This window comes from Eumetopias jubatus, unplaced genomic scaffold (genome assembly GCF_037043125.1).
Source record: "Eumetopias jubatus isolate StellerSeaLion01/CBP00866 unplaced genomic scaffold, mEumJub1_p1.0 scaffold_10, whole genome shotgun sequence".
Lineage (NCBI taxonomy): Eukaryota > Metazoa > Chordata > Mammalia > Carnivora > Otariidae > Eumetopias > Eumetopias jubatus.
Genome location: NW_028274816.1, coordinates 96292739 through 96306056, shown reverse-complemented (window position 1 = coordinate 96306056; position 13318 = coordinate 96292739). Strand labels below are relative to the sequence as shown.

At 36.7% G+C, this 13318-nt stretch overlaps 1 protein-coding gene across 1 annotated transcript in view; it reads left to right on the top strand.

The window, feature by feature from the left end:
* TANC2 (tetratricopeptide repeat, ankyrin repeat and coiled-coil containing 2) overlaps positions 1 to 13318 on the top strand; it is a 347897-nt gene that overhangs the window by 234681 nt on the left and 99898 nt on the right. Inside the window, exon 8 of the mRNA XM_028087521.2 lies at positions 4741 to 4866. Coding sequence (XP_027943322.1) covers positions 4741 to 4866 — 126 coding nt within the window. The remainder of the gene's footprint in view (positions 1 to 4740; positions 4867 to 13318) is intronic.

Here is a 13318-nt window from a genome sequence, read left to right as displayed (position 1 = left end):
CCCACCCCCCCTTGGAGTTTGCATTCTAGTCAGAGAAAATAAACATAATAAGTAATTTATATAGTATGATAGAAAGTAATATGTGCTATGGAAGAGGGGTCAGCAGTACTTGAAGGAAGTTTATATGAACATCATTGGAGCTGAGCATATTATCATAGTGGTATCTAGTAAGCATTAAACAGAGCAATGAGAAGGGTGAAGCTAGAGCCAGGCATATATCTAAATCTAGGTAGGACTAGTCTGGAATTCAGTTCTATATTGAGCATTATGTGCAGGGTACTTTGACTTACTCTGAAGGGACAGGGTTATCAAAGATAAATCAGACATTGCTTTCTTGCCTTCCAGAACCTACTATAACAAGGGAAGACAGCCATGTAGGCAAGTAGCTGAATAACACAGGTTCTAATTAGCAGTACATGTATGCGGTTGCTAAAGGGGAGAAGTAATTAATTTTGACTGGACGATCAGTTAGAGAAGCAGAGAAAAGGCAGCCTGAGCAAGTTTGACAGTAAATGTTTGACAAACTACGACAGTAAATGTTTGACAAACTACTATGAAAAGCCCATATTTTCTTCTTTATAAAATCCCCATTACAGCTTCTGATTGGATTCATCTAAATCCCCCATGATTCCTATTTTGCATTTACCTGATTCTTAAGATCCTTTTCTTAAGAAAGGCCCTGAATCAGGCCTTTTTTCCTTAACACAGCTTGCAAATGGAAAAGACTCAAGTGATCATGAAGGAGAGTACACCTCTACAACTAATACCGCAAAGGGCCACAGCTAACAGAGTTTCAGGTCTCCTGGTTCATCTTTCCAGTATTTGCCTCATAGCCCTTTAAATAATGGGCAAGAATTTTGAAAATGATGAAGCAGTGAGAAACAAAGTAGGACTAAGGAGAATAATGATTTAATAAGGGATAAAGGCAGTGAAAAAATATTTTGGATTATCTGATAGAGGAAGTTGTGATGGATTCAGAGATCAACAAAAAGAAGATACTGATTGCTAAAAGAAGAAAAAGAACAAATGTTTTAATAGACTTGAGTAACACTAAACATAATTTATTTGCAACCTGGATTAAAACAATAGTTCCCCATCAGCCGATTTGAGATCTGTCTGTGCCCTGAATCAGGGCTTCAGAGCTCTGGCACTCGATACTGAAGAGCACTGCTTTTCTTTAGTTCACTGTTTGCCTACGAGTATTTGAATTTGTAGAGGAATGAACCGTTCATTCAGCTCAATAATTAGAGTATTTGTATTTTTCTCCTAATGTCATCTGACTGAAATTGAGACGTGTGCTCATTCCAAAATATATCTTTATTACATTGCTTGGTTTTGTGAAAGAAAGCAATAGGACAATTGATGTCCATTTTCCTAGGAATTAAGATACTAAAGGTTCGTTTGGCAAAGCTTGTTAAGTTCACACTCAACGTTTATATTTCACAAATGCTGTCAGCAGCTCTTTGAATAGGAAGCTGACCCTATGAGAGTAAGGCTGGGGCTAAAAGTACTTGCCAGGAGGTCTTTTCAGTAAGGAGAAATTAAAACGAATTATCTGTTATTCAAATCTGTACTCAAAGTATAGATCTCCCTGAGTTTAATCTTTAAAAGATTCATAGATGAATATAATACAGAAAAAATGTAGAAAAAAGGGCTCTTTTTTCCTTAACACAGCTTTTTGCTCCACTCCATGTTGTTGCTATATCATTCTACCTACTGTTAATGAAATATACGTTCTCTTTTTATTAAAACGTATCAAACCATTTTAGTGCATTGGCATATAGAACGATTTTAGTAAGAGAACCTTGCTTTAAAATTATATAATGTGCCATTTATATTGCCATAGTGGCAACCCAAAACTAACCCACTCATCCAGCTGTTAAAGGTTTCATTTGAGTTTTATTTTAATGTGAGTAAAAGGTTCTCATTGTCATTGATACTCTTTTCATATTACTCTTCAGTTTATCAGCTTTAGGAAGTACCTTATATGTATTTTTCTCATAAAAAAATAACAAATTTGGGGGCTTTTGTTTGTTCTTTTGTTTCTTACTCTGGAAACTATTTGCAGTGTGGAGTTTTAGTAAGCTTCACTTTGCATTACAAGGTCTTTATTTGTCCACATTTGGTTACTGCTGTATGAAGCCATAAAAAACAGGGAGTTGAGGGAAAGTGACAAAGATGAAGAAGGGATGAAAAATAAGCTTTTTAAGGAAGAATTAAATCTATTTATCTTGAAAAGGGGAGAAGGGGCACAGTGCAAATAGCACTCACTGGACTGATGGACCAGATGACTGGTTTTGAGGACTGGCTCTACCAAAAATGAGTGATTCACTGTAGACAAGTCACTCTAGAGTACTAATCTGTAAAATGAGGGGATTTGATTAGTTTGGGGTCAACAAACTTTTTATTAAAAGGCCAGCTAGTATTTTAGGCTTTGCAGGCCAATATGGCCTTTCTCAAAACTACTCAACTCTGTTGTAAAAGAATGCTTAACGAACAGGCAAAGCTGTGTTCCAGTAAACTTTATTTACAAAAATGGGCGGCAGGCCACATTTCATCTGCAGGCCTTAGTGTGCTGACCTCTGTCTGGACTAGGTGACCGTGAAGATTCCTTTCACATCTTCATTCTGTGGTATTGCTTTATTATCAACATCACATATATGAAAGGATTACTGCTCCATTATTTTCAATAGTGTATCAGTCAGGGGCTGGCCAGGAGACAGAAACCACAGTTATTTTACCAGAAAATCTGAAATGTAAAGAATGGTTGACTATGTATAAATGAACTGAAGAGGGAAAAAGAAAACACTGAGTTATCATGGACTTGGCAACTGCAGGAAGCAGCTACCACCTCAGAGCCTGTGTCACAAGAAGAGGTTGGGGTTATTAAACCAGAGGAACTTGGAGGAAAGGCCCTACAAAGCTGAAACTGATCTCTGTGTAAGGCGCCCTGCTCAGCTGATGCTAATATTTCTCCCCTCCAAGGAGGGCTCTGTGGGGATGGGAATTCTGAGGGCTCCTTTTTTTTTCTTTCTTACCTTTTTTTTTTGATAGCTACACAAATATAGACGAAGAACCAAACAAAGGAAAACAGACTTTGATTAAAGCAGGAGGGACTAATAAACATAAGAAAGAACTAATTCACAGAACCACATAGTTATCTTTTCTGGATAGTTTTAGTTTCCGAATGCAGAGATCAAGATTATCTCTTACTCCTCTGTAACTCTCCCAGTGGGAATGGTGTAAGAGTCATTGCCTCCAGTGTTTTTAAATAAAAGATTAAAAAGTAATCTATTCTGGATAGTTTTAATTTCAGAATGCGGAGATCAAGATTATCTCTTATTCCTCTGAGACTTTCTCCTACTGATGTGTAATGTGGCATTTGACTTCCTTTTCTTGGTTTACTTCCCTAGACGAGCTTTCAGAGACTTTTGTTTCCTCATAGAAACTATATAAATTTGGGTAAGTTCCTCTTGTCTAGGTTTCCAGTAGACCCAAGTAACTGAGGTAATTGCAGTAGTTAAAGGTTGGAGTATATATCTCTTGCACATGTTCTCTCTTACTCTTTTCTGTCTATCTCTACCTCCATTCTGTTTTTCTCCATCTCCCCCCTCACCTTTTTCAGCTCAGAGAGCACTTTGTGACTTTCTTTGTGCCACTTAGTCATAATCCACCTTAGATTGTTGCTTGTGTCTTATATCAACTGAGGATATGGACATTATCTTCATTAGAGCTCTGCAGCCAAGAGTGATCTCATTTTGGTTCCTCTCAGCTACTCAAACAGTCACCAGAGGTAAGCTGGCAGCTAAGCCAGGGAGGGCATCAAGAACAGGGCCTGGCACACAGTAAGCTCTTGGTAAATAATTTCCACTGAAGAACTGAATAACCCCCGGCACAGTATCGTACATAATTAGCAACAAACTGAACCAGCAATTTAATTAATAATTTATAAGCTCTAAATGATTGTATTCTGACAGAAGTTTGGGCCTGTTGTTGCTGTTGTTAAAAACTGTTTTGTTCTTCGGTGCTTCCTGATTCTTAATTTCTTCACTTTCTGGTTCATTGTGAATTTTCCCAACAGCTCTCAATATATAGCAGTGCCAGTTCCCATGCCATTTTCCCTCTCCCTGTTGTGGCTGGGTTAAAGGGTTTATACATGCAGTGGGGGGTCATTATTACCTGACTATGTTCAGAGAGCCACTGAGTGTTTTTTGGAATTCATGGACATTGGCAGTTCCCTAAAGACTCTTCAGCAATTCTCTGTTGTCCTGATACCCATCTTTCCAATAGATATATACACTTGAAAATTGTTTTCAGATTTCATTGTTTAGCATAAAGGGAAAATGTTGAAAACAGAGCTTCATGTTTTTCTTACAGCTCAGTATAATTTGGAACATGTTTCTCCACTGATGGTGTTTATGCCTTGTTCTACAAATGGTATTTGTGACCCCACAGAAGCAAAATATTAATAATTTTTGTTGTCAGGTACTAATGTGTTTGCCAGCTTGTTGCTAGTACTCTTCATAAGCTCAGGCAGTTGATAGTGGTGAAGGAGCTGAAGACAACTCTTGACATTTTCCCCTGGCACATGTTTGGAACACTGACAAGGACTGTGAGTTCAGCAAACTCTTGGTGGATGTATATGCTGGAGTGAGCTATGATACCCAAGTTGGGATGATACAAACGAACTGAAAGTTTTCTAAACTTGCATATTCTGACTAAACTTTTCTGTCTTGTCAGCCACCAGCTCTGCCCACTTGGAGGACCTTGCTTACCTGGATGAGCAGAGACATACACCTTTGAGAACTTCTCTTCGAATGCCGAGACAAAGCATGGCCGGTGCTCGCACACAACAGGATTTAAGAGGTTAGAACTCCAGAAGGGCTTTGCCTGGTGATTCCCAGGCAAAAGTGTACATGGGCAGTAGGCAAAAAGTTTGTTTCCTATTTCCACTCTTAACTGAAGCCTCACGTAAAAAATGAGCATGTCACCATAGAAGAGAAAGATAAACACAAATACATTATATTCATCATAGACATTGTAATTTTGAACAGTTGGAAGCATTGATCCTTGAAATTCTCAAAAGAAACAAGGGTAAAGATGGTGATGGAGGAAACAACCTTTTTAAGGTCCTAGATTTCAGAAGTGAGTGTTGATTCACTTCAGCCCTAGTGTGAGCTTGGTGCTAATAGTCACATATTTCATAGAGAATTTATTTCATCTTCATCCTAGGGGCCATTTCTGATGACATACAGTCCTTTTATTTATTGGAGTTTCAGACAGTGCTTCTATTCCTCTCCTGGAAACATTTAAACAACTTATCCCTTTCCCACTCAGGCAACAGTTTCTTTACACTTTTTATGCATACTACTTGTTTCTACAATCAGGAACCTAATCTTTTCAAAGACTTTTCATTTTGTTGATCCTTTCAAAAGACAGTCTAGTTGAGAGACCTGTTAGTGGTATCGCTGCTTTGTGCCTCTGGTTTGTTCAAAATGAACCAAACCATCTCTGATAGCCTTAATAGATAGGTGGTCACCTTTCTCTAGTACCTCATAATCCATACTTCTAATATCCCAAGTGCCTTTTTAAATTTTATCTCCTAGATTATTTTCATCTTTCCTTTGCTCTCCTCCTCACCCCTGTCCAATGCTAATCTGTACAGTACCACATGCGTAACTCACACAGGAAGGGTTACATTCATGCCTGCTGTCCATTCTGGAAGTCATTGTGCTGATAGTTTTTCAATGATGACTGGGCAACTAGGAGCATAAAATAATCGGTTGTATTGCTGCAGTTGCCAAACCTCCCATCTACTATAGTGAGTTGATGACCTCTGTCAGTTTTGGTTCCCAATCCTATTCATCCTACTCACCATTTCTTCAGTTAAGTCACATGCTAGTTGCTTAGTATATACAGCTGTGTATTTCCAGCCTAGGAAGTGGCATTATATTAAGCACTACTTTAGTATAGCATTACTTTAGTATATATACTTTAGTATATTTAACACTACTTAGTGCTGATTGGTTGATTATATCCAAAGCCTGAATAAATCTAGTCAAAAGACTAAATAAATGATTTGTGCCAAAACCAGAATGCATAGCCATAATAAAGAAGATTGAACATATGATTTCACTCACATGTGGAATTTAAGAAACAAAATGATCATAGGGGAAAAGAGAGAGGCAAACCAAGAAACAGACTCTTAGCTGTAGAGAACAAACTGATGGTTATGGGGTTGGGGGGTGGGAGGGCAGGATGAGTTAAATAGGTGATGGGGATTCAGGAGTGTACTTGTCTTGATGAGCACCAGGTGTTATGTGTGTTAAATCACCAAATTGTACGCCTGAAACTATTATTATACTGTACATTAACTGGAATTTAACCAAAAAAAAAAAAAGAAGATTGGATACAACTATTGATCTATATAGACCTTCAGATTTGGCTGAAAATCTGCATTAACATCACCTTGCATTTCATTACTGGAAAACATACATTAATTATTTTATTTTCTGCTTTGCTAGTCATTGAATAATGGATTTTGTACTGCAGGCATACTTCGGAGATCTTATGGATTCAGTTTCAGACCACTGCAATTTTAAAGTGAATATCACAATAAAGCAAGTCAAATGGATTTTTTGGTTTCCCAGTACCTATAAAAGTTATGTTTACACTATACTGTAGTTTATTAGGTGTGTAAAAGCATTGTCTAAAAAAAACAATGTGCATACCTTAATTTTAAAATACTTTATTGCTTAGGGGTGCCTCGGTTGCTCAGTTAAGCATCCACCTTCGGCTCAGGTTATGATCCCAAGGTCCTGGGATGGAGCCCCAGGTCGGACTCTGTGCTCAGCAGGGAGTCTGCTTCTCCGTCTCCCTCTGCCCCTCCTCCTGCTCATGCTCTCTCTCAAATAAATAAATTTTAAAAAGATTTTTAAAATACTTTAATGCTTAAAAAATGGTAACCATCATCTGAGCTTTCAGTGAGTCATAATCACTGATCACAGATCACCATAACAAATAAAATAATGATGAAAATATTTGAAATATTGCACAAATTACCAAAATGTGACACAGAGACACAAAGTGAGCAATTGCTGTTGGCAAATGGCACCAGTAGACTTGCTTGATGCAGGGTTGCAACAGACCTTCAAGCTGTTTAAAAAAAAAAAAAAAGGAATTATCTGCATGTGAAACACAACAAAACAAGGTATGCCTGAAAGTAGAAAACAAAATCCATTGACAGATTGCAGCTGTGTGTTTTTGAGAACCCTTCGTGTTGGGTCCTGTTGATACTTGATGGTATAATCTTTGCTTTAGTATCTAAAGATTTAGTAAGATCTTTGACAGATGCATTCTACTGAGCTTGATATTTAGACACAGATATCACTTATATCTAGAAAACAACGAAAAACTTTGCTATTGCACTGAACTTAAGCCTAAACATTCAGTAAAACCAAAGTACATCCAAAGATTTTTCAAAGCATGCCTAAGAGAGCTCTCTGCCTGAATAATGCATTCCTAACAAAACTAATTTTATATCCCTTGCAGATAGTCTCTCAACTTACTGTTTACACTACTACTTGAAGATGCCGTTTTTCCATTGATAAAGGTGCTATGATATGAGTGTTTTAGTTTCTTAACGTTGTCTGTTCTTTCAGGAGCTTTTCTTTTAGAGGTCTGAATGGTTAGAACATGCCATTCAGTTGAGTACTTTAATCCATAAGAGACTGGGTGTTTACTAAGCAGTATTTTGCCTTCTAAAATTAGCATACTAATCTTCCCTCAAAAAGTAACATGTTATCTTAATTAACTGTTTGCAAATGAACTCTGTGTCTTCTGATATGACTTAAAACACATTAACAAGAAAGGAAAGCAAACTTGGATTAACTTTCCTTATGTTTCTATAGACCTGCTTGGCAAGCCTCTATAATTTGTGCTTGTTATATCCAAAACATTGCACTTCATTGTAGAAACAGAATCATATTGTTTTCCTGGCATAATTTTAGAAAACATGTCACATCATGCTTTCTGTTTTATTTAAAGAAACATACAAATTCCAGTCATGTTTTGGTTTTATATATTTTTCTTCTGCTGTGGTTGAAGTAAAACAACCTTACCCCAAAAAAGTAATAAAGTGATTGAAACCTTTTGTAGTATACACTAAGATAAGTCTTTCCACATTAGAGATAGATCTTTCTATATTTTAAGGTATTACTCAAGTCCTATGAAATAGTTTTTTAATCATAAAAATGGATTTTAAATCACAAGTGATGGGTTTTAAATGATCCTGGGTCTTCAGAGAAGGTAGTTAATGGTCATGTACACTGAAGTGTATCTGCTGACTACTAAATTTGCTGTTTCCAAGTATAGAGTTTATCTGAAATAATATCTTTTGAGGATATGTCTAAAGAGGTAGCAAGCATTTATTGGGCACTTCATACAGGCATTCTTGCATTACTCTGTTTAGAGCAATTCTCAAACTTTTTGGTATCAGCACCCCTTTACACACTTAAAAAAAATTACTGAGGGCCTTAAAAGCTTGGGTTTATAGGAGTTATATTTATTGATATTTGCCATATTAGAAGTTAAAACTAAGAAAGTGTTAAAATATCTGTTCATTTTTCAAAAACAATAGACCTGATATTTGTTAACATCATATAAGCTTTGGAAAATTCTACCGTACACTTGTAACAGAATGAGCATGGAAAAAGATAAGTAACCTCTCAGTATTAAATGATTTTGATTTCGTGGACCCCCTGAAAGTGTCTTGAAAACCCCCCGGGGTCCCCAGATCACACTTTAAGAACCACTGGTTTAGGGACTACCACTGCAATTGAAGAGAAGTGCCTTTACATCTTTAAGGACCATATAGTCTCTTTACAGAAATGCAAAAAAAGTATAGTTTTAGAATTGGTTAAAAGTCGTTCATAAACATTGTTAAAGAGTACAGGCATTGAGCTGTACTTTTCATCTCCGTGACTTATTTATTTTATGACTGGAAGTTCGTACGTCTTAAATCTCCACTATCTATTTCACCCTTTCCCCTACCCCCTCCCCTCTGGCAGCCACCCATTTGTTCTCTGTATTTAAGAGTCTGTTTTGTTCATTTGGTTTTAGATTCTGTGTATAAGTGAAATCATGTGGTATTTGTCTTTCTCTGTCTACCTAAGTTTTTCACATCTTTTTATATTTCCACACTAGCAGGACTTCTTGTAGCTGACAGGCTCTACTCTTCGAGCTTTGTATAGAAGTACTTTTTGAGGGGCACCTGGGTGGCTGAGTCGTTAAGTTCTGCCTTCGGCTCAGGTCATGATCCCAGGGTCCTGGGAGGGAGCCCCGCATCGGGCTCCCTGCTTCTCCCTCTCCCACTCCCCCTGCTTGTGTTCCCTCTCTCGCTGTGTCTCTCTCTGTCAAATAAATAAATAAAATCTTTAAAAAATAATAATAATTTTGGACATTTGTCCTGAGTTCACTTAGGTTTCAAGAGATCCCTTCATTCTGGAATTGTAAGCTTTCAGTGTATAATTCTTTAATCATCTTATCACTAGCATTTATTATGCTAACTTTGTGTTAGAAGAGCCAGCCTGTTTTCACTGATGTTCTTTCGTTGTGTTATTTAAATTCAGTGACTAAAACCTTACAGATTATTCCCAGAGTTGATGCAGAATGGCTCTGTCATTGAGTACTGACTCAGTGAAATTCTGCATGAAATCCAGCACTTAAAACAGTTGCCAGAGTACCTGTGCAGTAAATGTTTATTTGAATTAATAAAAAAAAGAGACTACAGGCATAGTTCATTTAATAGTTACCTTAATAATAACTACAGTTGTTTGTTCATAATGGTAGTGTTTTGACCACTGAAGCAGAACTTGCTGGGTAACATCTGAGCTAGCATTTGGATCTTAAGTGGGGGTATTAACACTAACATTTCCCCAAACAAAACAAAACAAAAAACCCAGAGCGAAGATAAAACACAGAATAAAAAAAAAAAAACAGTAGAAAGAATTTTTTAAAAACATTCACATTTGCTTCATTAGTAAAAAGTCTCTTTTTTTTATACTTCTCAAGGCAGCTGTTTTGAACAACTGTTCTACCAAAATTGATGTTTCCAGAGACCCAGCCTCACAATGGGGAGAAGGTCACATAAGTGCACTGTCCAGGATCCCATTGCAGCAAGTTAGTAGATTCCTAGCTGTCAACCATCCAAGAGCCTGAGCTCTAAGGGTAAAACAGTTACAGAAGATTGTGTACTAATAGTGCAGAGTATATAGCTGGTTAACCAACCATAAGTGCGTTTTCTAGTCTCAAAGCCTAATGTCCTTGATAGATATTAATTTGAAACATTAAATTTTTAATTCAAGTTTTAAAAATTATTTTGGGGTCCATTTTTATAAGTTTAATCACCATTGTGTTAATGTGGAGTTATGTTAGAAATAACCTACCTGAAAACTCACTCTTTCTGACCATCTTAATGGACTCTCCTTCCACAGAAAAAGACAGAAACCAAGTTTGCTGTCTGCCAAAGAATGAAAGAGGTTGTTGGTTTTTATGGGTAAATGTAATAAATCTTATGATGGAATGTGTAAAGGGAACAAGTGAGAATTAAAATACACAAAACAAATCATAGCATGCTGACTTCCAGTAGTAGTTACTTGGGGTAAATTAACAATAAATTATTAATGATAATATTCTAACACTGTTCCGCTTGAAGAGATTACACATTCCTAATTAAAACTTATTTCCCAATATATGTTGGTTTCCCTAGGACTTTTACTAAATCCCATTACTAAATGGCCATTCACCGGCATTGGCTTTAGTTCATAGCTACCTTACTAGATACTAGGTGGGAGGGCATATGTGCAAATGATAATCTGACTCATTGGCAGAATTTATATGAAATTGACCCTGCCACAGTTAACGTGGCTTTGTCAAGGCAAAATACTGAATTTTCATCAAATAAAATCAGTGCATCACAATATTTGTGAGTCCCTTTTCCAAAACAATGAATTCATTATGAAGTTGACTAAGATGCATGTCATTCATGAAGCCAATACTCTTGCATTAGCCCACTGAGTCACACACCCTTGAGGTTCTTAGTCATCTTGATCATGACCTGGTTGGCTCTTAAATTTACAGGAGAATATTTCCATCATTGTCTTTTGTCTCACTGTTCACTGTTCTATTTTTACAAGATTAGATTTCTTTTAAAATCCAAAAGTAAAGTTGCATGCACATACTGCCTGTAGATAAATATTAGATGGGTAGATTGTAATCTTTAATTGTATGAAGTTGACCCTCGCACCCGCAGCCAGCTCTTTTGGAAAGCACCTTAAAATTTAAAAATGCAGCATTCAAGCTGGATGTCTTTGAATGTCTGCTAGAAACTACGTTATGCTTTTTGCAGTAGTCTGGCTATGATTTTTTAAAGCAAATCACTACTTATTAAAGTAGCTCCAGAGAGGTGCACAAATCTGGTTTTTATGCAAGCCAGCCTTATTTAGTAAATTTCATCTTAAAGTTTGAGAATCCAAACAGTAGCTAATATACAACAAAGTTTCCCTACACAACCCACAAGGGAGAAATAACCTTTGAGAAAGAGAAGAGACTATAAAACACATCTGTAAAACACAGGGTCTTCTAACAGGCACATATTAACCCCTTGCATTAAATAACACACTACTTAAAGAAAGTCTGTGGAGTAACATGAAAGAGATTTTAATCATGATATCTAATTCTGCAATAATAAATCACTGAAAATATTTTTAAATGCCTTAAGTGCAATAAAGGAAAAATAAGTAACCATTATGACATTTTGATGTTTTGATCTAAATGAAATTTAAAGGATGAGCTTCCCAATCTATCATTATTTTCTCCAAAAGTGACTAAATCTTATTAAGTAGTCATATTGCCAGTAAATTTACTTAGGTAACCCTTTGCAAAACAGTTTTTGATTCTGTAAAATGATTTAAACTTTCCAGTCTTGCATATAGAAGTTTTTTTTAATGGTGGGGCCCCTGGGTGTCTGTCAGTTAAGTGTCTGCCTTCGGCTCAGGTCATGATCTCAGGGTTCTGGGATCGAGCCCCCTGTGGGGCTCCCTGCTCAGTGGGAAGCCTGCTTCTCCCTGTGACTCTGCCCTTCCCCTGCTAGCTCTCTCTCGCTCACTCACTCACTCTCAAATAAAAAAAATTTTTTTAAGTTTTTTTATGGAATTACTCCCCAAGATATAATAAAATATAGAACTGGAAAATTTCCTTTGTAGGACCATAGGTGTTTCATCACTGAGAGTTCACTTAAAAATGTTTACTCTTAGGGGCACCTGGATTGAGTGTCTGATCTTAGGGGCTTGGTCAGTTGAGTGTCTAACTCTTCATCTCAGCTTAGTCTTGATCTCAGGGTTGTGAGTTCGAGCCCCACGTTGGGGCTCATGGAGCCTACATTAAAAAAAAAAATTTAAATTTCAACTAATTAACCAGTTTTGATGCTCCAATAAAAATATATCTCATATCTCATGTTCAAGGCCAACAATTTAATAGCGTAAAACTGTGTTAACATAGCTATATAATTATTTTATCAGATGTTTCACATTTCAGAAGCTTTACTGTTTTTATATTTTCCCTACATTGTGAGGTATTTAACATGTAAAAATTGACGACTTTTGAGAGAGTTAGGCTTTCCTTATTTCCTTTACTATTTTCCAAAGGGAAAATAACTTCCTGAAAATTCCACTCAGCAGTGACTCCAGATTTTTCTCAACAAATATTTTCCAATAAGACCAATGTCGGAAAGCTGAAATTTAATATACAGTTACTCAAAGACTCAAAGTATAATTTTTCAGAGTAAAACAAGCCTCTTCCTTTTTTTACCGCCACATTAATAGAATACAATGGACTTCTTAAAACTAAGACAAATTTGAGAATGGGACACTTTTAGACATATAAAAATGATAACTTGCCTTTATTGGAGTTCTTATTCTTTGTAGGCACAGTGCTAAGAGCTTTAAACATGTTCTTTTTCAATCCTCACAACCCTTTGATCTACGCAGCAGTAATAAGGAAACTGGGGTTTAGAGAGCTTAAATAACTTGCTTAAGGGTACACGTCTAGGCATTGGCAGTGCCAGGATGCATTTCATTTCTGGCCAGCTCTGGAGACTGTGCTCTTAACCCCCATAATATACAATGTCATAGGCAGTATAATATGAAAAGCATAAGTAATGTAATAATGTACCAATGCAATGGTTCATTGTAGATACTCAGGACTCTGGGGTGTTAGGTATGGGAAGAGAGCAGCATATCAACACCAACTGCCAATGACT